The sequence below is a fragment of the Quercus suber genome, unplaced genomic scaffold (assembly GCF_002906115.3).
Source record: "Quercus suber isolate HL8 unplaced genomic scaffold, Cork oak 2.0 scaffold_372, whole genome shotgun sequence".
Taxonomy (NCBI): domain Eukaryota; kingdom Viridiplantae; phylum Streptophyta; class Magnoliopsida; order Fagales; family Fagaceae; genus Quercus; species Quercus suber.
Genome location: NW_027069824.1, coordinates 637,783 through 663,091, shown reverse-complemented (window position 1 = coordinate 663,091; position 25,309 = coordinate 637,783). Strand labels below are relative to the sequence as shown.

The following is a 25,309-nucleotide window of genomic DNA, read 5'->3' as shown; positions in this document are numbered from 1 at the left end:
ATCAATTGACAATATCTTTCTTCATTGTTCAGCTGCTATGGATTTCTGGTCTATGGTTTTTGGTTTATTTGGAGTAAACTAGGTTATGCCGCAGTTTGTTGTGGGGCTCTTAGCTTGTTGGCAAAGCAGGCTTGGTCATCATTGAAATGGTCATATATGGATAATTGTCCCCCATTGTTTAATGTGGTGTCTTTGGAGAGAAAGAAATAGTAGGTGTTTTGAAGATAATGAGAGATCTATACCAGACCTCAAGTTTTTTTTTTTTTTTTGTAGAACTTTATTGGATTGGTTGGTTGCTTTGTGAAACCAATATTTCACCTTTTTCCTTGATTTTCTTGATTCTTGTAATTTTTGTACTTGATTGTTCATTTTTTTATATTAATAAAACTTATTACTTATCAAAAAAAATTTGGTCATCATCGTAATAATGTTATCTAGATGGTTGTCCCTCATTGTTTGATGTGGTGCATTTAGTGGGAGAGAAATGGGAAGATTCTGAAAGGGGACAACAGCCGACTTAAAACTTTTCTTTTTTTAAACACTATCGGATTGGATGTCTATCATAGGAAGTCTTTCTATTTTTTCGGTTCATGATTTGATGGATTTGATGGATGCTTGTAATTTGTGTATTTGATTGTTTTGGTTCCCTGCTGTATACTTCCTCTATACTTGGGTGGCTCCTTTTTATGACTTTGAATGGAATTTTCTTTACTTATCAAAAAAAAAAACACTAAGGTGATCTTCTTGTATATTTGGTACTCTATATATCTATATTTTTAATAATTATCATCTACTTAGATTTTTAATAATTTTTTTTATATGATATGGAACCTCACCACGAATACATGACCCCACCTGCCATAATCATGTATCAACTATCAAGTTATCTAGGGGAACTCCTCATGGGGATCGAACCCAGAATATCTAGGTCTACAGCTAATCCCAAGACTCCAACCACTACTATGTACCTTAAAATCTTGAACATCTCTCTTCTCTAGTTCCTTATACTCTCCAACTTATAAAACTATGAACATTGCATGCATGACTGGAGGTCTTTACCCATTTTACCCAACAAGGCCAGAAAATAAAGTTCAACCAGAACAAGTTAGCCAGCCTAATACAACATAATGAATGCGACACTTTTTGCACTCAAAAGGTCTTAATATAGCCTGAAAATCTGAACAAAGAATTTATACCTCACCTCAGGAAATGTCTTGTTAGACAATAAAATTGGAAATGTGATGTACTCCTTCATTATCAGTTGGACTAGGTGACTTTGATCAATAGGAGAGCAAACTGAACTGCCACACTGAAGACCCATAATATGAAGCTGAGGGAACCTAGAACAGGGAAAGAGGGAGAAGGAGTCAGAAGAAACTTAAGGATAATAAATTCACCCAACTTAACTGGAAAGAAATAACTATGTGAACTTATTCTACCTTTGCTGAAGTGACTTTACTTTTAAAAGCATAGAGAGAGAGTTTGAGTCAATTATTGAATTGTCAAGAAACTGTCCAGCAACAACCAAGAAGGTTCCAACTCTCCTGAAGGAATCCTTGCTTTCACCAAAATTCAACCAACAATGATAGGGACCTGTGCACTCATATGTCAAGAAATCAAATATAGGGAAGCAGGAAAAGGAGTATACCAGAGTCCAATTAAATTTACAAACCCAATCATTCGCTAAGCATTTCTCTGTTGTGGTGGGGGATGGATCTCGTATTCTTTTTTGGCATGATAAGTGGACTGGGGATGTCCCTCTTAAAAGTCTTTATCCTCAGTTATTTTTGTGTTCAGCTAACAAGCAGGCTTGTATTTCTGATGTGTTAAGCCCTTCAGTGAGCGATAATGACAGAGTATGGATCTTAAGATTTAAGAGGGAATTCAATGACTGGGAGTTGGTGGCCTCCTACTTCCTTCTTCATTTCATCCAAATCCAAATCCCTAGGGGTGGAGGGTGTGACAGGCTTTGTTGGGATCTTAATGGCAGTGGGAAGTTTGATACTTGATCTTTCTATCATAAGATTCGTAATGCAGCTCCTGCCACCTTCCCTTGGAAGGGTATTTGCAAAGTTAAGGTTCCTAAAAGGGTAGCTTTCTTTATGTGGATAACTGCTCAATGTCAGATTCTAACCTTGGATAATCTTATGCTTCGTGGTCGCACTTTGGCGAATTGATGTTATTTATGCTGCTGTAATGCGGAATTTGTGGATCACTTATTACTTTATTGTCCGATAGCTAATTCTTTGTGGATGTATATGCTTCGATTGTTTGGGATCGTTTGAGTCATGCTAGGTTTAGTCAAGGACTTATTATTCTGTTGGTTTCATTGGCTCGAGAAGCATAGTTCTGATATTTGGGATTTGGTCTCAGGCTATTTAATGTGGACTATTTGGTCTGAACGGAATCGGCGGGCTTTTGAGGACGAGGGGAAAACCATGGCTCAGTTACTAGAGTTTTGCCAGAGGACCCTCTTTGATTGGTCTCGTTGTTGGGGTTTCTCGGATTGTTCTTCCCTTACGGATTTTATTTCTTCTCTTAGAATAGATTAGGCGTTGTTTTTGTCTTGTTGTTTCTTTTTTCCATTGTCCACTACCGTGAACTCTTTGTGTTTCTCTTGCTTTTCTTTTATTAATAATATTCTCTTCTTACTTATCAAAATAAGAGAGAAAAACAATTTATTGATATCTATCATATCTATTTGTCACTTCAGCAAAGTAAGAAAAATAAGGTACACAAGAAATTTACATGAGTATCTTTCAACAATTACCCTCTAAATATATACTATCAATAAAATCAGGGAAAAAAAAGAGGAGAAATACCTACAGCAGATATACGTGCTCTCAAAAAGAAAGCTTAACACAGTAGAATGCAAAAGGCCATTAATGAGTCATTCTCCAAATATTCCCCATAAGCCAGTGACCATTTTGCCCAAAATGCTCATTCTAACAAGCTCTAATTACAAGTATTTATAAAAAATATTTCATTGAAGTTCTTATTTTATAAATTAATTTTAGTTTCTAATCAGGGGATAGAATAGAACTACAATTTCTGCAACAAAAAAATAAAAATAAAAATTAATGAGTAATGAAATTTTTATTGCTATAAAAAAATAGAGTATACACATAGTATGCAACTAGGGACCATACAATCAATCACACAAATTACATGAATCAATCAAAACAACAACACATCATAAATACTAGCTATGCAAAACTGACATCCAATCCAACAAAGTCCTAAAGATAAAGAATTTGAGATCAAGCAAATGCAGGGCAGCCATCCACAATTGAACACACTGAAGATGCTGAAAACAATCAGCGAACAAGCTAACAAGTCATCCAGCATCACCCAACAAACTCCAAATAAACCCAAAACCATAGACCACAAATCCGCAGCAATAGGACAGTGAAGATATGATCTAACTATAATTTCTGCAACTCAATAGACAAATTCAATCTTAGTTTTTTCTCACCTTTTCTCTCCTTTTTTGCAATCCTAAATAAAAACTTCCCTTTTCTCTACCAAAACCCTAGCCATTTTTGAACCTTTCCTTTCTTGCTAAGTTTTAAACCTTAATTCCAAAATTTTCTTAACCCTAAACCAGCCACAACCTACCCCTACATTGCCTTATGCTCTATCCTCCAAAGAAAATGACATCACTATTTCCTCTCAAAGCAGTAAAGAGGCCACCTCAAACTTTCTATAACACAACAACCTCCAAAACTTCCCAACATCACAATCACTGTTGATATATTCCCAAGAAGCTATTTTTAATGTCCTGGAATGTGAGCCATGGCCCAAATAAAAGAGCAGTGGTGAAGAACATGATAAAAGAATGGAGATGTGATGTGGTGTGCCTTCAAGAAACCAAAAAGGATTATTTTATTTTATAATTAATAAAATTTTATTGAAAGAGAAAAGGGCAAAAGTCCAAGTATGCAGGAAGTATACAAGAAATACACAACAAAATTAAAGCCTATAATTACTAAGATTGAGGAACTCCAAAAAAGAACAACTAAGATCCCCAATATTTTTTAACCAATCAAAATGCGAGATCTAAGAAAAAGAACTTCAATTGAAGCAACACGGATTCAATACCTTCAAAGCCCTAGAATTAGGCTTCTCCCAAATGCACCACAGACATAAAGTAACAGTGTACAATAAGTCTGTGCTTTGATGGCAATTAAACCACTACTCCAACAAGCTAGAAGATCTTTCTCCAAGTAAGGCATGACCCAAGAGACACCAAATAAAACTTAAACTATGGCCAAACACAATGTAGGAGAAGACGGTTAATAGTCTCGCCTTTCTAACCCCTTACATTTTCCATCATGAGACACCAAATAAAGCTTAAACTATGGACCAAACACAATGTAGGAGAAGATGGTTAATAGTCTCCCCCTTCTAACCCCTTACATTTCCAAACAATTTCTTAATCCATTTCGGCATTTCCTTAAAATAATATTTGAAAGCTTTAAAATTCTTAGCAGTACAAAAACCAGATAAGCCTTGAAATTATAGCTACTCGACCAAACTTTCACCTGTTCAGCAAAGCCACCTGCTTGCACCACATATTCTCAAAGTTGAAGGGCTCCCTTTCTTCAAAACCCCATAATCCAACATAATAAGACAATGATCAAATATCAAGCTATAAAATAATAGTTGCACTGTTGTCACTTTCACATTTTAAATACTACTTCAACTAGAACTACACATAACGTCTTTTCACTTGGTCTAATTCTTCCTCAGGTTCTAGAATTGATCGTTTTCTTTTCTCCCACCATTGGGATGAGTACTTGTATCTCTCAAAGAAGCTTACCTAGAGTTTTATAGGATCACTTTCATATTCAGTTAAGAGGGAGGTAATCAACAAAATGGGTGTATAGACCTTTTCGTTTCGAAAACATGTAGTTGAAGGCAGAGGGCTTGTTGACAAGGTGAAGTCTTGGTGGTAAGCTTATTGTTTTCAGGGGACTCCTAGTTATATTTTGGCCATGAAGTTAAAAGCACTGAAATCGGATTTAAAGCAATGGAATGAAACAAAGTTTGGCAATGTCACAACAGGGAAACAGAATTTATGGAGGAAGTTGACTGACTTGGATGCTAAAGCAGAAAGATTTCCTTAATTGGTTGAGGAGAAATTAGGGAAGGAAAGACTCTGCACAGATATTAAAAAGATTACACTGTTAGAAGAAATTAGTAAGAGACAGAAGTCTAGGGTATTGCATTTGAAAGAAGGTTACTGTAATACAATGTTTTTCCATTGCATGGCCAACTCTAATTGAAGACATAACAGTAGTTCAAGTCTTCTGGTTCATGAAGCTTTGACATCTAATCAGGATTGAATTATTGACAGTATCACTCAGTTTTATAGAAGTTTATACTCGGAACTGCAAGTCACTAGACTTTCCCAGATGTGTTGGAATTCCCTAGACTTTCCAGGGAACAAGCATCATGGTTGGAAAAGCCTTTTGAAGAAGCAGAAATGCATGAGGTTATAAGGGGCTTCAATGGAGATAGATCTCCAGGACCTGACTGTTTCCCAGTGGTTTTCTTTTTCAATCTTGCTGGGATATTCTCGAATCTGATCTTCTGGCTGTGTTCCAGTATTTTTATGACAATAGCCAATTTGAGAAAAGTCTAAATTCTACCTTCATCACACTCTCCCCAAAAAATATTGATGCGGTGGAAGAGAGGGATTTTCGCCCTATTAGTTTAATTGGGGGTATACAATATCATTGCTAAAGTTCTGGCTATTCGGTTGAGTGTAGTTTTGGGAGATATCATTCCATCATCTCAGAATGCTTTTGTGTTGAAGAGGCAAATTCTTGATTCTGTCTTGATTGCCAAAAAATGTCTAGATAGTAGATTAAAATCTGGCCAACCAGGAGTACTTTGTATATTGGAGGTAGAGAAGCCATTTAACGTGAACTGGAGTTTTCTCATTCTTTTGTTAGAGTGTTGTGGTTTTTCAGAAAAGTGGAGGCAATGGATTTTTTTTCTGCTTATCTCTAGGAAGCACCTGCACGGGTGCGGTACGGCAACACGGAAATTTCTGAAAAAGTAGGACAATGAGTATGGCACGGATATGTATATTAATTAATTAATTATATATATTTATATATTATTCAATAAAAGGAATAACTTGCAGATGAAAATTACTTGGAAATAGGAGTGGAGAAGGTTCAATAAAGCTGAAACTTTCTGCTCCCCTATTAAATATTATCACGTGAAAGGCACACCAAAAAAAAATAATAATAATAAAAGTAAAAATAAATAGACCAAAATGCAAAACCTACCATCTAATTTCACCATTTATTATTTATTTATTTATTTATTTTTAACGTTAATTAAAAAAAAAATCCCAGAATTTAAAAATTAAAATAGCCCAAAACATGGAATAGAAACCCACGTCCCCATCTCTAGCCTAAACTGATATCTATGATGGAGAAAGAGAGAGAAAGAGAGATTGGGAGGGAGAGCAAGAGATCAAGAGGGAGAAAGAGAGCAAGAGATCGAGAGGTAGAAGGAGACCAAGAGACCGAGAGGGAGAGACAGATTGAGAGGTGGAGGAGGAGGAGATCGGCGTGAGAAGAAGCAATCAGGTTAGGAGTTTTACCTTTTTTTTCCCCCTCTCCTCACCGAGTCCCGGCCGTGTCCAATTATTAAAATTTAAAATAAAAAAAGGACATGTGTGCAGCCATGTCGTCCCATACCTGTACAGCATGGGCAAGATAGGAAAATTGCCGTGTCAGTGCTTTCTTGATTTATCTACTACCCGCTTCTCCATCTTGATTAATGGTTCACCTTGCGATCTCCATCTTGATTAATGGTTCACATTGTGATTTCTTTGGAAGTTCTAGAGGGTTGAGACAAATTGATTTGTTGTCTCCATTGCTTTTCGTCATTGTTTGGGTAGAATGTTGGCTAAAGCTATCAATGAGGGTTGTCTATCAAGCTTCAGAGTGGGCAACTTACAGGGACGTTCTTTAGTAGTGTCACATATCCTCTTTGCTAATGATACTCTCATTTTTTGTGATGCAGACCTTGATCAACTTCTTCTTCTCCGTATGGTGCTCATTTGGTTTGACATTGTTTTAGGGTCTTTTTTTTTTTTTGATAGGTAATATAAGAATTATTATTGATGAAAAAGGAAAAAGAAACATACAATGTGTTCACGAGAATGAACACAGCCAAGCACAAAACAAAAGACCACAGAAAACAATCAAAAGACTAAACTAAGAGAAGAAAAAAACTAAACAATAGAAGAACATTCTGTAAAACCCCAGCACCGAGACCAATCAAAAAGATTTCTCTGGCACAATCCAATTAACTCAACTAAAGACTTCTTAGAATCTTCAAAGGACCAACGATTACGCTCCATCCATACAGTCCACATCAAACATCTTGGAATTAAATTCCAAATATCTGAATCATGTTTCCCAAGCCAATGATTCCAACAAAATAATAATTCCGCCACAAAGCTAGGCAAGACCCATTGAATACCGAAAGCCTGAAGCATAAAAACCCATAAAGAATTCGCCACATTACAGTGAATAAGGAGATGATCCACAGATTCCCCACTGCACCGGCACATACAACACCAATTTGCCAAAGGGCGAACTTTAAGCATGAGATTATCCAATGTAAGAATGCAATCATAAGCTACCGTCCATAGAAAAAAAGCCACCCTTTTGGGAACCTTTGCTTTCCAAATGCCCTTCCAAGGGAAGATAGAGTTGGGAGTCGTCCTTAACTCATTGTAAAAGGAACGGGTATCAAAATTACCATTCCCATTAAGACCCCAACACAAAGAATCGCTACCTACTCCACATGGAAGATGAACTTGAAAAAATCAAGAAGAGAAAAAGAAGCAGCAAGCTCCCAGTCTTCGAAATCCCTATAAAATCTCAGGTTCCAAAATCTAACATCATCCTCCTCTTGATGACTCACAACATCAGAAATACAAGCTTCCTTATCCGTTGAAATCACATATAACTCAGGGTAGAGGATTTTAAGGGGATCAACCCCAACCCATCTATCATGCCAGAAATGAATCTGGGTGTCACCACCCACAACAAAGGAAAAATGCTTAGAGAAGCTTTCCCACCCTTCTTTAATACTTTACCACAAACCACACCCATGAGTTTTCCTACAAATTTTAGTACTCCAACCCCCTTGACCCTCCCCATATTTAGTGGATATAACCCTCCGCCAAAGATGAGTAACTTCATGCCCGTATCTCCACAATCACTTCCCTAATAAAGCTTGATTAAAGGACACCACATTTCTTATCCCCAAACCTCCCATTTCAATCGGTGAGCAAACCTTATCCCACGCCACCAAAGGGTATTTGAAGCTCCCTTCAGATGATCCCCATAAAAAGTTTCTTTGGATTCTTTCTAGCCTAGCAGCCACAACTATAGAAATAGTAAATAACGATAAAAAATAAGTAGGAAGGCTAGAAATAGTGCTCTTCAATAAAGTGAGCCTACCACCCTTGGATAAATAAAGGCGTTTCCATCCCGATAATTTCTTCTCCATTTTCTCCAAAATGGGATTCCAAATAGAAGCTGTCTTGAATGATGTACCAAGTGGCATCCCTAAGTATTTCATAGGCAAGCTGCCCACCCTGCAACTAAGGATATTAGCCAAAGCATCTAGATTATTCACCTCCCCAATAGGGACAATCTCACTTTTCCCTATATTAACCTTCAAACCTGTAAAAGCTTGAAAACACGATAAGGCCAACCTTATAAACAGCAATCGATCCCTAGAAGTATCACAAAATAAAATAGTGTCGTTTGCAAACAACAAATGAGAAATGCGCACACCAACAGAGTTCATTGATCCCACATGAAAATCATGAATTAGACCACATTCCTTAGTTTTTCTTAGAATCCTACTTAAAACCTCCATAATCAAAAGGAAGAGGAGAGGGTATAAAGGATCACCTTGTCTCAAGCCTCGAGAGCTTCCAAAGAAACCTTCAGGGGAACCATTCACTAGAATTGAAAACCGGACTGAAGTCACACAAGCCTTTATCCACCCACCCCATTTTACCCCAAAACCCATCATATCCAAAAGATAGAACAAAGCATCCCAATTAACATGATCGTAGGCTTTTTCAATGCCAAGCTTGCAAACCACACGCGGTACAGGATCAACCTGCTATCTAGGCATTCATTGGCAATGAGAACTAAATCCAAAATTTGCCTCCCACCAACAAAAGAATTTTGCCAAAACCTTAGATAAAAGTTTATACATACTACTCACCAAACTAATGGGCCTAAAATCTTTAATATTAAGAGCATTACTCTTCTTAGGAATTAAAGAAAGAAAAGAGGCATTCATATACCTTTCAAACACAGAATGACGATGAAAATGTTCAAAAAAAAGCCATGACATCCTTTTCCACAACACTCCAACATTTATGGAAAAAAGCCATAGTGAAACCATCTGGACCGGGTGCTTTATCCCCCTCCATTTCCTTCAAAACCTGGACAACTTCCTCCTTAGAGAACGCCCTCTCTAAAGACAACCTCTCTTCTTCCTTTATACAAGAAAAATCCAACCCATCCATAGATGGTCACTACATCTCAGTCTCCTAATACAAAACCTAGTAGAAATGAACCACCTGAGAACACACCTCTATCTCATCCTCATAAACAATCCCATCCACTTCAATATTGTTAATTCGATTAGCTCTTTTATGAGAATTTGCTAATCTGTGAAAGAAGCAAGTATTGTTGTCCCCCTCCTTCACCAACAAGTCACAAGATTTTTGTCTCCAAAAAATCTCCTCCAAGGAAGCTAAATATTCAATATCCCTTCTAATCTGTATATGGCGATACTGTTCCTCATTCGAAAGATCCCACACCTCTGAAATAGCATCCAGCCCCAGCAATTCAGACAACAAACTTTTTTTTTCTAAAAGCCAAGTCACCAAACTCCTCCCTATTCCACTTCTTAAGATCACCTTTAAGAGCCTTTAGTTTTTGGGCTAAAATGAAACTTGGAGACCCCACAAAATAGTACCCATTCCACCATTGCTGAACTCTCTCAACAAAACCCTCGGCTTTCAACCACATATTCTCAAATTTAAAAGCACAACATCCCCAATGAAAACCACCAGCTTCCAGCAAGAGTGGACAATGATTAGAAATAACCCGGGGAAGCACCCTTTGAGATACATTCCCAAAATGATCCTCCCAATCCAAAGAAACCAACACACTGTGATGCAGGACCGTTAAGAAAGTTCAGCACTATACTAGGTTTCTTGACATAGAAGGTTAAATATACATAGAAAGTTCAGCACTATGTCTAGGGAAATTAGGTGGATTGGAGAGAATAAGATGTGCGGGAAACTGGATAAGAAAAAGGGCTTCAAGGTAGGTGTTTATTACCAACTTTTGGACTCGGATATTGATACTGCTACTACTGATCATCTTTTCCCTTGGAAAATCATTTGGAGATCCAAGGTCCCTTTGAAAGTAAATTTCTTTGTATGGATTGCAGCTTTGGGTAATATTTTGACCGTTGACAACTTAAGGAAGAGAAAGGTAAAGCTCATAACTTCTTGTTATATGTGCAAATGTAATAGTGAATCTATTGACCACCTTTTGATACATTACCCCATTGTTTTAGAGTTGTGGTCCATGATTTTTGGTTTGTTTGGAGTTTTCTAGGTGATGCCAAAATTTGTAGTTGATCTTCTAGCTTGCTAGCAAGGTCACTTTGGTCGTCATTGAAATTGTCACATTTGGAAGATTACCCACATTGTTTGATGTGGTGCATTTGGAGGGAAAGGAAGAGCAGAAGTTTTGAGGATACCGAGCATTCTATGCCTGATCTAAAGTTATTCTTTTTCAGAACTTTATTGAACTAGCTGACTGCCATGAGGAATCTATCTTTCTTTTCTATTGTTGATTTATTAGATGTATGCAATTTTTGTAACTAATTGTTTCACCCCAGTATATTTTCTATATACTTGGGTGACTCCATTTTTCTGATATATATATCTTTCTATTACTTATCCCCAAAAAAAAAAAAAAAAAAAAAATTCTTTACAAATTGTAATAGTTGAAAAATGGAATCCAAGCACAAGAATTGACAACATTTGTTCTAAGCTATCATTGTTTGACAGTTAATTAACATGCTTATAGAATTGCATATCTTTTGTAGTAGATTTTAATGGTAATGAGCAAGAAAGACCAATAAGTAAGCAAAAAGGTAAATTACATATAAAAAGCACTAGAAATCTAACCAAGCATGAAAGAGTGATTAAATTCACTGCATAGCAGTTCAAAATTAAGCTAAGCCAAAGCTGATCAAAAGATTTAACGCTGATCTGTTGATATGCACGAGAATAGCTCTACCACACCAGATATGAAGAAAGGGAGAGAGAATTTATAAAATTAACAATCCATTGGTGTATCTCTTTTCCCATAATTTTTTTAAAAAAAAAAATGTCCTTTTACCTCAAATATATTTTTTGATAAGTGGAAAAATTAGTAACTCTTGAGAAGATCTACTATTTAATCTTTACAAGAAACAGCAATCAGCACATTACCCAAGCAAATTCGGAAGAAGGAAATAAATTCAATACCTTCAAGCTCATCTAAAGTGAAGTTTATGAAGGAAAAAAGATCACTTTCAGGGGGACACTCATGCAATACTTCTGTTATCGTTTGAGAACCTGAAAGAAGACTGTTAATCATAAGTTAGGAAAGTCATTAAAGCTACACTTCCACAGACACACCAAAAATAAATATAAAACACTAATAATTCACAAATATAAAAATGATCCACAAAATTATTGAAGATGTCCATGACATATAGTGAAATTGTATATAAAGTAAAACAAAAGATACAGAATACTGTAAAGAAATCAAGATTTAATTACCGCTTGGCTTGACAATTACTCTCTATTATCTTTCTGTTGATTCTTTTTGAAAAATGAGGGAGAGGGATTGCAAACAACACCGAAAAGTTAATAGCTTTTCTAGATTGTTGATGATAACCACCTAGCAAAAGGAAAATTGTTATAAATCTTAGATTGACATCTTTCACTTCTATATAAACAGATTGAAGAGCTATAACCAAAAGAACTAAATGCAAAATTGTTTCTACAGAAACAACACCAGGTTCTTACTCATGACCGACACATGACAGAATGTATATAACACTGATGTCTTCTAAATTTTCACACAATAGAAGGCTTTGACCTTCTACCAAATCAAGTTTGAAAACCTAATGAAATGGGATAACAAGAATAATAACAGCTAAAAAGAAAAAGAAAAATGAAAGGAGAGGGAGAACAAATGGAGGTTTAATTGCAAAAATGCAACCTTTTTTTTTTTTTTTTTTTTTGATAGGTAAGAAAATTTTGTATTAAAAAGAAATTACTCCATCAAAGAGATGAAGTAAACAAAGGAAATATGTACAAGCAACAAAGGAAAATAAAACATCTTATGTACAAAAAGAAAGTGAATCTAAAAACAGTGGAATGGATTTTGTAGAAGTAAATCCCCATGCACGAGACCAAAGGCAACCTAAATTATAGGGGTCTTTGCACTTACACCCCAAACTATTAAAACTTACAACCACCGTCTCAATTTTAAAAAAGCTTGAAATTGCGCCCTGAAGTCAGATTGAGTTTAAAACTAACGGTCACATGCAAGTCACCTTAAGAAAAAAAAAAAAAGTAAATTTCTCATTTTACTCTTACATGGTAAAATTACAATATTACCCTTGACAAAAATCCCAAACAAATCAGTCCACCTCTGCCGTCCATTAAACAACATTTTCCCCAAAAACATATGGAGGAGGATGGAGGTCACAGAAATAGAAACATAACAAATTACATTGCTGGTCTGCGAATCACCCAGTTGTGCTTGTGGTCGTAGTGAATGGGTTCAGAGGAGAGCAAAATACTTTTTTATTTATTTATTTATTTTTTTTATGAGTAACATAAAAATTTTGTTAAAAAATAACACAGCCCAAGTACATAGGAAATGTACTATAGGGGTAACAACATCAAGAAACCAGAATACAATGATCAAGCAAAACAGGAAGGAAAAGAGCAGTCAAGTTTTATGATATGATCATCAGAAGCACAAAGCTCCTAGAGCAAAGAGCAGGCAATGAGATATAGCAACGCAACAAGTAAGTAGCTGAGAGCTGGGACATGATGAACTATCTCTCAAAATCAATCAATCTATCCGAGGTTTGAGAAAGGCCTATTAATAAATATTATACTCTGTTAGAATTAAAGAAACGTATCAAAAATCTTTGCACAAGAAGAGAGAAAAAGAAAGGGATCACGTAAAGTAATTGACTAACACTTGGTGACTCTGCCAAATTAAATTAGAAAGGAATTCAAAATTTATGAAAAAAAGGGAGTTGAGAAAGAATACAATTATATTTGACTTACTAGTGCTCCAGTGCAGTCCATGGCGAGAATTGTATGGCCATCGTTTGAACAGTTTCAAAGTCGAGGAAAGAAAAAGTTGTTGAGGTTTCATGGTTCCCGTTGAACTCTCAAAACCTGAAGGAGAAGGAGAAGGAGAAGGAGACAAATAACACCAGTTGGGTGGGTACATGTTAAGAAAATGTTAAACAGAGAGAGTACTACAATAGTCATTTTTGGATTATCTAATAAAATAAAAAAATTCTGGCATGGCATTTCATCAAACACCTTGCGAGCAACTCGTTTATCCAACCCAACACATTTTAATTGCAAAATGCAGTCGTTCACGAACGTCGAGTGGAGTTTCTCACTCCACATATATTTTTTACCTTGAAAGATTTCGCATTTTCTAAGCGTCCAAGCAACAAATGTAAATGGTGAATTATCATACTGATACAATACCTTAGACGAGTAGGGAGAGGAGGCAGCCGTTTCCTCCTTATGAAATCCACAAGTCTGAGAGAAGATGAGGGACGTTGGGGTTCTGAACTTCTCAGGGTTTTTCAGTTTTATCGCATCTAAAACAAAATAAAGTAGAAAAAAATAACAATAGATTGGAATACCAAACAGGCCCGTCTAGCTCAGTTGGTAGAGCGCAAGGCTCTTAACCTTGTGGTCGTGGGTTCGAGCCCCACGGTGGGCGTATTATCCTTTTATTCAATCCATTTTAAATTAACTCGTAAAATGCATTCTAAAACGTTATTTTTTTTTCTTCTTTCTTTTTTTACAAAATTGTGCTTAGCATTAGAATTTCAATCCATTTTAAATTTAACTCGTAAAATGCATTCTAAAACATGATTTCTTTTCCTTTTTCTTTCTTTTTATTTTATTTTTTATTTTTATACAAAATTGTGCTTAGCATTAGAATTTTAAAATGGAGAATTGATCTAAATGCTGATCGAAAAATGGGGGGACGGTCCAAGTGTTGACTTGTACCTTGTACTGGTACATCTTTCAATACTTTTTGAATTTTGAGCTTCCAACAGCGACTTTGAGCTTGAAGCTAGCGTTGTGAAATGCTTGATAAGACTAATTTCTAGTTATAAAATAGTTTTTTTTGATATTATTAAATCCAAGTTATTGATTTAATTACCCATTTACACAAGATAATTCCAACAATTATCTTAATTATTTAATATCAAATATTCTAATTTATCTAAATAGACACTCACATAATTCTTGTAAACCTCATCCAATAAGATTGTGACACATCATTAATTTTAAATTTTTTATTTTAATAAACCAATTAAAATCAATTGATCATATTCCTATGTGATTAAGCCCAAATCATGTGAATGCATATTAGCCATTGAAATTTGATTTTGTGATATAATTTAATCACACAGTCCAATTAAAGCCCATGACATATCGTTTCGATCCTTAAGACTTCTAAATTTGTTTTATGTGAAGTAATTGCATATCTTATTGTCAAAATTATTATTTTACCCTTTGAATGTGAATTAACCATTTTCCCCCTAGTTGAGGTTAAATGTAGATTGTAAAACGGGTTGTCTACCAAGTGAGACAATTTTCACACTGCATTTTCCTCATGAATACCTAGATTGGTATATAAATGCAGTTTTTTTGTATCGCTCCAAATACTAGCCCCATATCAAGTCATTTCATTCATATAGGTGAAAATTTTGGTTCTCGACCAATACATATAGACCAAGCCGGTACTAAACTTACACCCAAAAAACAATAGTGATGCTTTAGTGAGCAATGGTGCTAGTGATTAATTGCTGCTGAAATATAGGGCTGAAACTAATTCTTCTCTCTCATTAATTGTCTCTCTTCTTCTTTATATCATATTGTCAACCCAGTGCCTCTTTCTCTCTCTCTCTCTCTCTGCCTTTCGTATTTCTCAATGCATCTTGAAATCATTTATTATCTTGTAATTTATGCCATTCTTTATGTTATTATTATTTAAGATGTTGAAACTGGAGTCTTAGAACTTGTTGGCACTTAAGTAGATGGTTTTGGCAACTTTGGAGTTAAGAGCACTCTTTGGTGGTGGTGATGGTTTTGGAGGAATAATGTTTGATAGTGACAGGCTTGGAACAATATTCTTCGATGGGCTTGGACATGGACAAGTAGAGTTTGGTGGTGATGGGCTTGGAGGAGCAGTCTCTAATGGGTTTGTGTTAGGAAGAGAATGGTTTAGTAGTGATGGGTCTGGAAGAGGAGTCAATGGTGATGAAATTTGGAGGGTTAAGTGCATAACATAACTATAGACACCGCATTTTGAACCCTTTATGACTCAGGCCCTTGTTCCCCAATAATGTTAGAATTCTTGCTCAAGCTTGGTTTAGGGCCCAATCAAATGGAAATTAACTTGAGGAAAGTGTTTATTGAAAATATAACTTATTTTTGGACCAAATAAACTATTTTTGGAAAAGAAATACCATGAAAACCCTAGGACATGCGTACGCGTATGTGCACACATGCTTAAGCTCTAAATATGCATGCTTCATGCATGCATACACATACACATGCATGTGTGCACATGCTAGGATTCTAGAAACTATGTAAGACAAATTTTTTGCATTTAAACTAGATTTGGAACAAATCCCACATTGTTTAGGAGTTACCCCAAACCCCTATTTTTCAATTATATAAAACCATAAATGGTACTTTTTCAAGAGGAGGGATTCCAATGGGAAAAACATATAAGATTTGCTATAAAATAATGAATCAAAAAGTGTGTAGGGGTGTTAGGCCCAGCAATATATATATATATATATATATATATCTTTATGTACATATTGGGCTGGGGGCCTAATCCGAGGACATGAAGTAGTTTGGGGAGGGGTGAACATTATCATGGGAGTCCGTGTTAGTAAGTGAAGAGGTTAGTTTTGATCATAAAGGTCCACGAGGGTAGTCTGAGGACGAATGCCTCCTCGGCTAAGCAAAGCAGAGGTCTAAAGGGGTGGTCTGCCATCCAAGGCAATGTTCCAAGAAATTCTATTGATATGGATAAGCATCACAGAAGCGCATGATAGAGGGAAGTCTTAAAATATCTAAAGAGAAAGTTGCTACCACCACATTGAATGCTCTGTAACTAACTTTCTAGCCGCGTTAATGAGAAAGTGATACCTGAATGGTAATTTTTAGCCTTATAGCTACTACCAAAAACTTTAGGAACGTGTTAATGGGACAAGGATCAACACCAGCAATCTACTCTACACGTGGAGGGTTGAGATAAAGGAAGGAAGAAAGTATAAAACAGAAAAAAGACCCTAAATGAAAGGGATCGAAAAATTAAGAGAAAAATACTGTAACAATCAAGAGTTGAACTTGTATTCAAACTTGAGAAGAAATATATAAGAACTGATCTCCTCGGATTGTGCCAAGGACGATTTTCTTTAGATTAAACTAGACAATCTTCATTTTCTTGTCATTTGGATCCACTTTACTTGTTGTCTAACTCATTAAAACCCAGTTTTTCAACACACTCTCTATAAATTCATTGTATTGGGCTTTTTGGGTCTAAACCCATCCATCCCTTGGGATAGGGACTCAAATCGCAGCCTTACAATTGGTGCTGTCTATGGGGAGTTCTGGTGTTGTGGTGAATTTAACGTTCAAATATGGTAGGTTCAGGTCCACACTAGGAGGAATCTATGGGGTCTCGATGTCAAGCTCATTTCCTCCATTTTGAACGAAGAAGGGACCGGAAGGGAAGTGTGCATACCACTCATACTAGTAAAAGTCATCTCAAACTGGGAGTCACATTTCTCATGAGGAAAATGCTAGGAACATGTAGTTAGAGATTGATTATTTGCGGAGGAAGTTGCGCTGTGAATGACGAAGGAAAACTCCCTCAAGGTTTGTTTCTTCTTCTAGTGAGGAAGGAGATGGCAATTATAGGCCCAGATCGAGGACTCCCCCCAATGAGCCTTTCTCGGGTAATGAGGATTACCACCATAGGCGCAGAAGTAAAAATCCATCCTGCAAAGGTCTGGGGAACAACGCCATGAGTAGGGCATTCATCCAAATCTCTAGATCACCTTTCACACGCAGGATTAAAAGAGGAAGACATCTTCGACGTTTCACTCAGCTAACGTTTACCATGTATAATGGTTGTACAGACCTTATGGAACATGTAAGCCACTTCAACTAGAGGATGGCAGTGCACTCCAAGAATGAGGCCTTGACGTGTAAGGTATTCCCATCCAGCTTAGAGCCTGTGGTGATGAGGTGGTTTGATGGCCTAGGTGCAGTTTCTATTAATTCCTTTAAGGAGCTCACCCGGGCATTTGGATCTCGTTTTATTACGTGCAATAGGGTTCCTCGATCTTTAGATTCCCTGTTGTCCATGTCCATGTGAGAAGGGGAGACCTTGAAAACGTACTTGGACAGATACTGGGAGATGTTCAATGAGATTGATGGGGACTTTGATGACGTGGCTATAAGGATTTTCAAGGTTGGCTTGCCTGCTAAGCATGATTTGAGAAAATACTTGACCAAGAAGTAGGTAAGGAGTGTGCATCAGCTTATAGACCGTATTGACGAATACAAGCGAGTTGAGGAAGACCAGCAGTAAGGGAAAGGAAAGGCTAAGGTTATCCTTTAAGACATGAGAGATTTCAGGTCGGACAGATACAATAATAACAGACCCCGAAGGGATTTTGCTGGGTAATCTGGGTCTAAGGCTCCTAAGGTGGTCAACACGGTGTTCCGAAAGTTAGTACATCAAGTCTTGAAGAAGATAAGAAATGAGCCATACTTCAAATGGCCAAACAAGATGGGAGGAAACCCCATGAGGTGCAACCAAAGTCTTCATTGTCAGTACCCCTAGGAATGAGGACATACCACCAAGGACTATAGAACTCAGTGGAATTATCTGGAGCAACTAGTCAGAGATGGAATGTTAAAACAGTTTTTGTATCGGCCTAATGGGCAGGGAGACCATGCAAGGTCAAAGGCTCAGGGGAATGCTTCTTCAAGGTCCCTTTGGGCACAATTAATGTCATATTTGCTGCTCTTGGGAGAACTGGTTCTCATACCTTCAGGGAAATGTCTGTAACTCGGCCACCCGCCAAGAACTCTAATTTTGAGCCGAAGAGGGCTAAAGTAGAGATTCAATCGGTGTTGAGTTTTTCGGATGAGGACAAAATTGGAACCATACAACCACACGATGATGCTTTAGTGGTCAAGCTCAGGATAGGAGGGTATGATGTGAAGAGGGTGTTAGTAGACCAGGGCAGTGATGCAGATATTATGTACCCTGACTTGTATAAAGGGTTGAACTTGAAACCTGAGGATTTGACAGCCTATGATTCACCTTTGGTAAGTTTTGATGGGAAATTTGTCATTCCAAAGGGTCAGACTAAACTACTCGTGCAAGCAAGTTTAGAGGTAGTAGAGGTGGACTTCATTGTGGTGGATGCTTATTCTCCATACACGGCCATTGTGGCAAGACCCTAGCTTCATGCCCTAAAAGCCGTTTCTTCAACTTTGCATTTAAAGGTGAAATATCCATCAGAAGATCAAATTGAAGAACTTGTTGGAGTTAATTCATGGCTAGGCAATCTCTGGTGGCTGCAATTATACATCAGCTTGAAGCTGAGTTCTCGGCCTTTACTGAGGAAGGCTCATAGCAATCAAAGATTTCGGTCCTATCTATGGATGCAGTGTCGAAAAAAGTAAAGTGTGAGAAGTTAGAGGAAATTGTTATAGATGGTGATTCAAAGAAGTTTTTTCAAGTCGGAGCTCAGCTACCTCTTCGGGAGAAGGAAGAACTATTAGCATTTTTAAGGAGGAATATTGATGTGTTCACATAGAATACTTATGAAGCTCTTAGGGTGGATCCAGACTTCATCTACCATCATCTGAATGTTAACTCAACTATCCTCCCTAGGAAGCAACTACCTCGACACTCATCTAAAGAACATTCTGATGCTGTCAAAAAGGAGGTGAACAAGCTTAAGCGAGCTGGGGCTATTAAGGAGGAGTTCTACCCAGAGTGGTTGGCTAATACAGTGGTAGTGAAGAAGAAGAATGGGAAGTGGCGGATATGTGTAAATTTCATAGACTTAAATAAGGCCTATCCAAAGGACCCCTTCTCCATGCCTCGGATTGATCAGTTAGTTGACGTAATAGTAGGCCATCCTCGGATGAGATTTTTGGATGCCTTTCAAGGGTACCATTAGATACCTTTAGATTTTAATGATCAGGAGAAGACATCTTTTGTCACTCTTACTTATCAGAGGATGATGACCAGGATGTTTGAGCCACAACTAGGAAAAAACATTGAGATTTATATAGACGACATAGTGGTCAAGAGTAAGTTGGAATTTGAGCATGTTAATGACCTCAGGAATATCTTTGAGATCTTGAGGAGACACAAACTGTGACTTAATGCTTCTAATTGCTCTTTTGGTGTCAAGTCAAGGAAGTTCTTGGGGTATATGGTTACTCACCGTGGAATTGAAGTCAATCCTAACCAAATTAGGGCAATTAACAATTTGCAGTCACCTCGAAATCCCAAAGAGGTCCAGAAGTTGATAGGAATGACTGTTGCCCTAAATCGATTCATCTTTCAGTCAGCACACAGGTGTAGGCCTTTTTTTCGGTTGTTAAATAAGTGGAAGGGATTTGAATGGGCCGAGAAATGTGTCCTGGCCTTCTAGCAGTTAAAGGAATACCTTTCTCTGCCACCCATTATGTCCAGGCCTGAGGTAGATGAGGTTTTGTTTGCTTATATTGCAATAGCCTCCCATGTGATGAGCTTGGTGCTGGTACGGGTTGATAGTGGTGTGTAGAGGCCAGTTTATTATGTGAGCAAGTCACTACATGAGGCCGAGGTCCGTTACCTACCACTGGAGAAGGCCATTTTGGCAATGGTGCATGCTACCCGTAAGCTCTCCCACTCTTTTTAATCACACACAGTTGTTGTCCTAACCCAACTTTCACTTAGATCTCTACTCCAGAATGCTGATTATACAGGAAGAATTACCAAGTGGGGTATGATCCTAGGGGCTTTTGATATCAAGTACATGCCTTTGCTAAAACCCCATTTGAAGAAAAAGTTGAGACGCGGAACATGGATGGAAAATCAGTTGGTATGGTCTCCCTACAAGAACCTTTACCCTGGAAAGTACATGTTGATGGTGCAAGATCTAGGGTGGGGCTAGTTATAATTTTTCCTAAGAAGATCATTATTAAAAAATCCTTAAGGTTGGGCTTTTCAGCCACCAATAATGAGGCTGAGTATGAGGCTCTATTGGTAGGGATGACTATGGTTCAGAAAATGGGAGAAAAGACAGTGGAGATGTTTTCAGACTCGAGATTGGTTATAGGCCAGGTAGGGGGAAAGTTGGAAGTTAGAGATCTCAGAATGCAGGAATATTTAAATCAGGTTAGACACTTGAAGTCGAGATTTGAGTTTTCATTTTATTTCAAATCCCTAGAAGTAGAAATACACATGCTGACTCTCTTGCCACGTTCACAATCTCCTCGGCACAAAGTTTACCTTGGGTGATCCTTGTGGAAGACTTGTGTAAACCCACTTTAATAAGGAGAAACGTGGTTCATATTCATTAGATTAAAGTGGGACCTAGCTGGATGGATTCTATCGTACTATACCTTAAGGAGGATATCTTGCCTGAAGGGAAGTTTGAGGCTGACAAGGTACGAAGAAAGGCTCCTTAGTTTTGGCTGTTCAAGGACCAAAATTTATACGAGCGCTCTTTCTAGAGACCATATTTACTATACATACACCCCAAGATATTAGAGCTACTTCTAGAGGAGTTACATGAAGGGATTTGTAGAAGTCACACAGGAGGCATATCCTTGTCTCACAAAGCCCTTACACAAGGATATTGGTGGCCGAACATGCAGAAGGAAGTACAAGAATATGTAAAGAAGTGTGACCAGTGCCAAAGATTTGCCCCAAGCATTCATTAACTAGGGGGAGTCCTTAATCTCCTATCTAGCCCTTGACCATTTGCTCAATGGGGCTTGGATAATATTGGACCTTTCCCTAAGGCAGCAGGGAATAAGAGATGGTTGCTGGTCGGCATGGATTACTTTATTAAATGGGTTGAAACTGAACAATTGGCAAATATCAGGGATGTGGATGCCAAGAGATTTGTTTGAAAAAAATATTTTCACTCGGTTTGGGATCCCCCACACCTTTATCTCTAATAATGGTCTTCAGTTTGATAGCAAAGCATTCAGGAGGAATTGTTGCGACTTGAGAATTACAAATAGGTATTCTACTCTAGCTTATCCTTAGGAGGATGGACAGGCCGAGACTGTTAATAAAGTCATAGTGAGTGGACTCAAGAAGAGGTTGGATGATGAAAAGGGAAAATAGATGGAAGAGCTGTCACACGTCCTTTAGACATATTAGACCACACTTTGTAAATCAACAGAAGAGACACCATTTTCAATGACTTATGGAGCCGAGGCTATTATTCCTCTAGAGACTGGATTCCCTACACTGAGAACGAGTTCTTTCACTTTGAGCAACAATGATGGGCTATTAGGAAAAAGCTTAAATTTAATTAAAGAGCGAAGAGAAAATGCCATGATCCAACTGGCGTATTATTAGCATAAGCTCAAGCAATGGTATGATGCCAATGCAAAGTTAAGGCCATTAGCACCTGGAGACCTAGTATTAAGAAATGTATTAGGTACTGCAAAGAACCCAGCATGGGGAAAGTTAGGGCCCAATTAGGAAGGGTCATATCGCATCACTGCGGTAGCTGGAATAGGTGTGTATTATCTTGAAGATCTAGATGAAAATGTTGTACCACGCCCCTAGAATGTAAACAACCTGAGAAGGTATTATTATTAATGAAAATTTCTTGTGCCATATTTTGGTTTATTACATTATGCGTTATGCGTCCTATTATTTATTTGAATATCAAACAGAACATTGGTAATACCTGGTTCCTTGGACCACATACCTTGGGTAAATTGATATTTTAAGTAATTTTTCTAAGTGTTAAACAAAATTTTAGTTATGTCTGACTCCTCGGACCACATACTTTGGGTAAATTAACACTTCATGCCATTTTCCTAAGTATTAAACAGAATTTTGGTCATGCTTGGCTCTTCAGACTACATACCTTGGGTAAATTGATATTTTAAATCATTTTTCTAAGTGTTAAATAGAACCTTAATTATGCCTGGTTCCTGGACCACTTACTTTGGGTAAATTAATACTTCATGATATTTTCCTATGTATCAAACAAAACACTGGTCATGCTTGGCTCCTCAAATCACATACCTTGGGTGAATTGATATTTGTAATCTTTTTCCTAAGTATCAAACAGAACCTTAGTCATAATTGGTTCCTCGGACCACATACCTTGGGTAAATTGATATTTGTAATCATTTTCCTAAGTATCAAACAGAACCTTAGTCATGCTTGGCTCTTCAGATCACATATCTTGGGTAAATTGATATTTGTTGTCATTTTTCTAAGTACCAAACAGAACCTTAGTTATATTTGGTTCCTCAGACCACATGCTTTGAGTAAGTTAATGCTTTCTATTATTTATTTAAGTATCAAACAGAGCCAGCCATGCTGAATGGCAAAGATCTTTGTTGTAGTGACATGATCAAATGGACATTCATAAGCATCACTTAAAGCATTTGGAAGTATATTTATGACCTGTTTAAGAATTGATTGTCATCCCCAGCTCTTTAGACTTATTGATAAGTGGAGAACTATGGGAAATCTGATATGAATATATGCTCTACCATTATGTATGTTTTTGAGGTTAATGTTACACTTTGTTGAGATCATGGATTTAGTAGATTTAACTTGTTCTATTACCAATCATGTGGGGTGCAGTAACTATGCTACCATTTATGTAGATAAATGAAAGGAGTTATATCTCATTTCCATGTTAGTTAAGTGTTAGATGAAACAAAAGCTATGCTATAGGATCCATATAAATAACACAAGTATGGAAGAAAAATTTATAATTGTCAATAAATTGCTTACAAAATATCAAACTGAATTACAAGTTCTGGAAATAAGAACAATAGTATATATATATATATATAACTAACTAAAAACTGCTAATATAAACTACTTCTTTTTTATTACAATTTTTTCCTTTGGGGGGGTCTTAGTAGATGGGGGGAGTGCTGCCTCTGAAGATCCTGAGTCCTTACTTTTAAGATCACCCTTGGCAGGCACTGGGAGAGTTGCTAGAACTATCTCTATCTTAGAGGGCACCTCTTTCTCTTTAAGTGGATCTTGAGGAATAGCTGGGGGCTTTGTGGCACTAGGGGCCACTCCCTTGTTAGCATAAGCTTCTTTTCAGCAATCCCACGCTTCTAAGCCTCCTCGGAAGGGTTGTTAGAGGAAGGAGGGACCTTGACCGGGTTGCCCTTCCTAAGTTCTATCACCTTAAAGGAGGTGTCAACCTTGGAACTGGCTAAGCATAGTGTGCAGATAGTAGAAGAGTAGTATACACTTTCTGCTTTCCTAAGTGCAGAAATGGCCTTAACCCCAGCTTGGTTAAGGGCCTCATTCCACACTTAGAGGCAGTAGTTTCTACATACCCCTGAGACCTCAGCCCTAAGAGCCTCCTCGATCTCTGCCACTCCCACATCATAGCCATCTTGCTTGGCTTGGTCCCTTGCCTTCTCGACCTCCTCTAGTTTCTTCTTTAGGGTGATGATTTGTTCTATGGAGGTGACCATCTAGTCTTCGACCTGACAAAGGAGCACTCGTTGACCTTCAGCCTATCTCTCAACACTGTCCAAGGCAACCTCAGCACTCTTTTTGTCCTTTTCTACCTTGGTCAGTTTATTCTTCATCTCGTTTATTCTTTTGTTAGCCACATTGAAGGCCTCCACGACTGCAATGTGCCTTCCTTCTTCTTCTTTCATCTATCGGTGGTAGAAATTTGTTATCTCCTCTGCTCGGAATGTGGCTTGAATAGCCTGCCGAGGAAAGAAACATAAATTAAAAAAAAAAAAAGGAAACAGTAAAGGGAAGAAAGGGGAGGAAAGTTGCAGTATTTATAAAAAAAAATAAAAAATAAATAAAAAAGAGAAAAGGCTAATTGAAGGACATACCATCGCGAGGTCCATTTTCAGACTGAGGAAGACCTCGTGCCTCCTTATGGACCTTAGATCGGCCATGTCTTCAAGGAGCAGCAGTGTTTACTCCATTGCATTGGCCATGTAGTTGGCCTTCCCTGCAGGAAGTCCCTGATAGAGGCATTGGCGGGCAAAGGAGCTCCATCCAGCATTGGAGTGGGGGTCTAGGATAGAGGTCTGACTTGAGAATCACTCCTCTTGTCAACCCCCGTTTGCCCCACTCTGGCTTGTTTGGCCCTTCTTTAGGGCTCAACCTCTTGGTAAGGGTGAGTTTTTCCTCCTTCCACCACCTTCTTACCCTTATGCTCCCTCTTCCTTTTGTGGTTGGCGGGATCAGATCGGAGGGGCTGGGTGGGTGGACGGGTAGGAAGCCTGGCCTGGGTTGCCTTCCCAGGCGTGTTTCCCCTCTAGTTGGGACTCTAGTAGCTCTTGAAGAGTGGACCTCGACTTGTGCTGTATCCCCATAGTGTCTAGTATGTTAATAACTTCTTGGTGGTGAGTGGTTTGGGCCAGGAGAGGTTGGCCGAGGTCACCAATAGGGATCTCTAGGGACTGAGGCTGGTTGAAAATTTTGTAGTCATCCTTTAAGTCTAAGACGTCTACTATCTCTTCTTCTTTTTCCTCTTTGATGGCAGGATGAGAAGAAGTGGCCTCTTCGGTTGTGTACTAAGGTGGCAAGGGTACTTTAGGTATACCTTCTGGGATAGCACCAGTGATGAGAAAACCTAGAACGGCAACACTTATTTGGTGTAGGCGTGG

The 25,309-nt window shown here is 37.8% G+C and overlaps 1 protein-coding gene and 1 non-coding gene across 3 annotated transcripts in view; one reads left to right on the top strand and one right to left on the bottom strand.

The window, feature by feature from the left end:
- The window catches only part of LOC112023959 (uncharacterized), a 34,237-nt gene extending 20,278 nt beyond the window's left edge, over positions 1–13,959 (bottom strand). The window contains exons 1-6 of one of the 2 annotated variants that reach the window (XM_024056589.2): positions 13,877–13,959; positions 13,439–13,552; positions 11,909–12,029; positions 11,612–11,712; positions 1,440–1,593; positions 1,202–1,340 (exon numbers count right to left, since the gene is read on the bottom strand). In XM_024056589.2, the coding sequence (XP_023912357.1) occupies positions 1,202–1,340; positions 1,440–1,593; positions 11,612–11,712; positions 11,909–12,029; positions 13,439–13,529 (606 nt within the window). In that variant the 5' untranslated portion in view covers positions 13,530–13,552; positions 13,877–13,959. The remainder of the gene's footprint in view (positions 1–1,201; positions 1,341–1,439; positions 1,594–11,611; positions 11,713–11,908; positions 12,030–13,438; positions 13,553–13,876) is intronic. The other variant, XM_065760576.1, reaches the window with a different exon arrangement.
- An 85-nt stretch (positions 13,960–14,044) lies between these two features.
- Positions 14,045–14,117, top strand: TRNAK-CUU (transfer RNA lysine (anticodon CUU)). The gene has a single exon. It is a non-coding gene; the product is annotated as a tRNA-Lys (tRNA).
- The last annotated feature ends 11,192 nt before the right edge of the window (positions 14,118–25,309 follow it).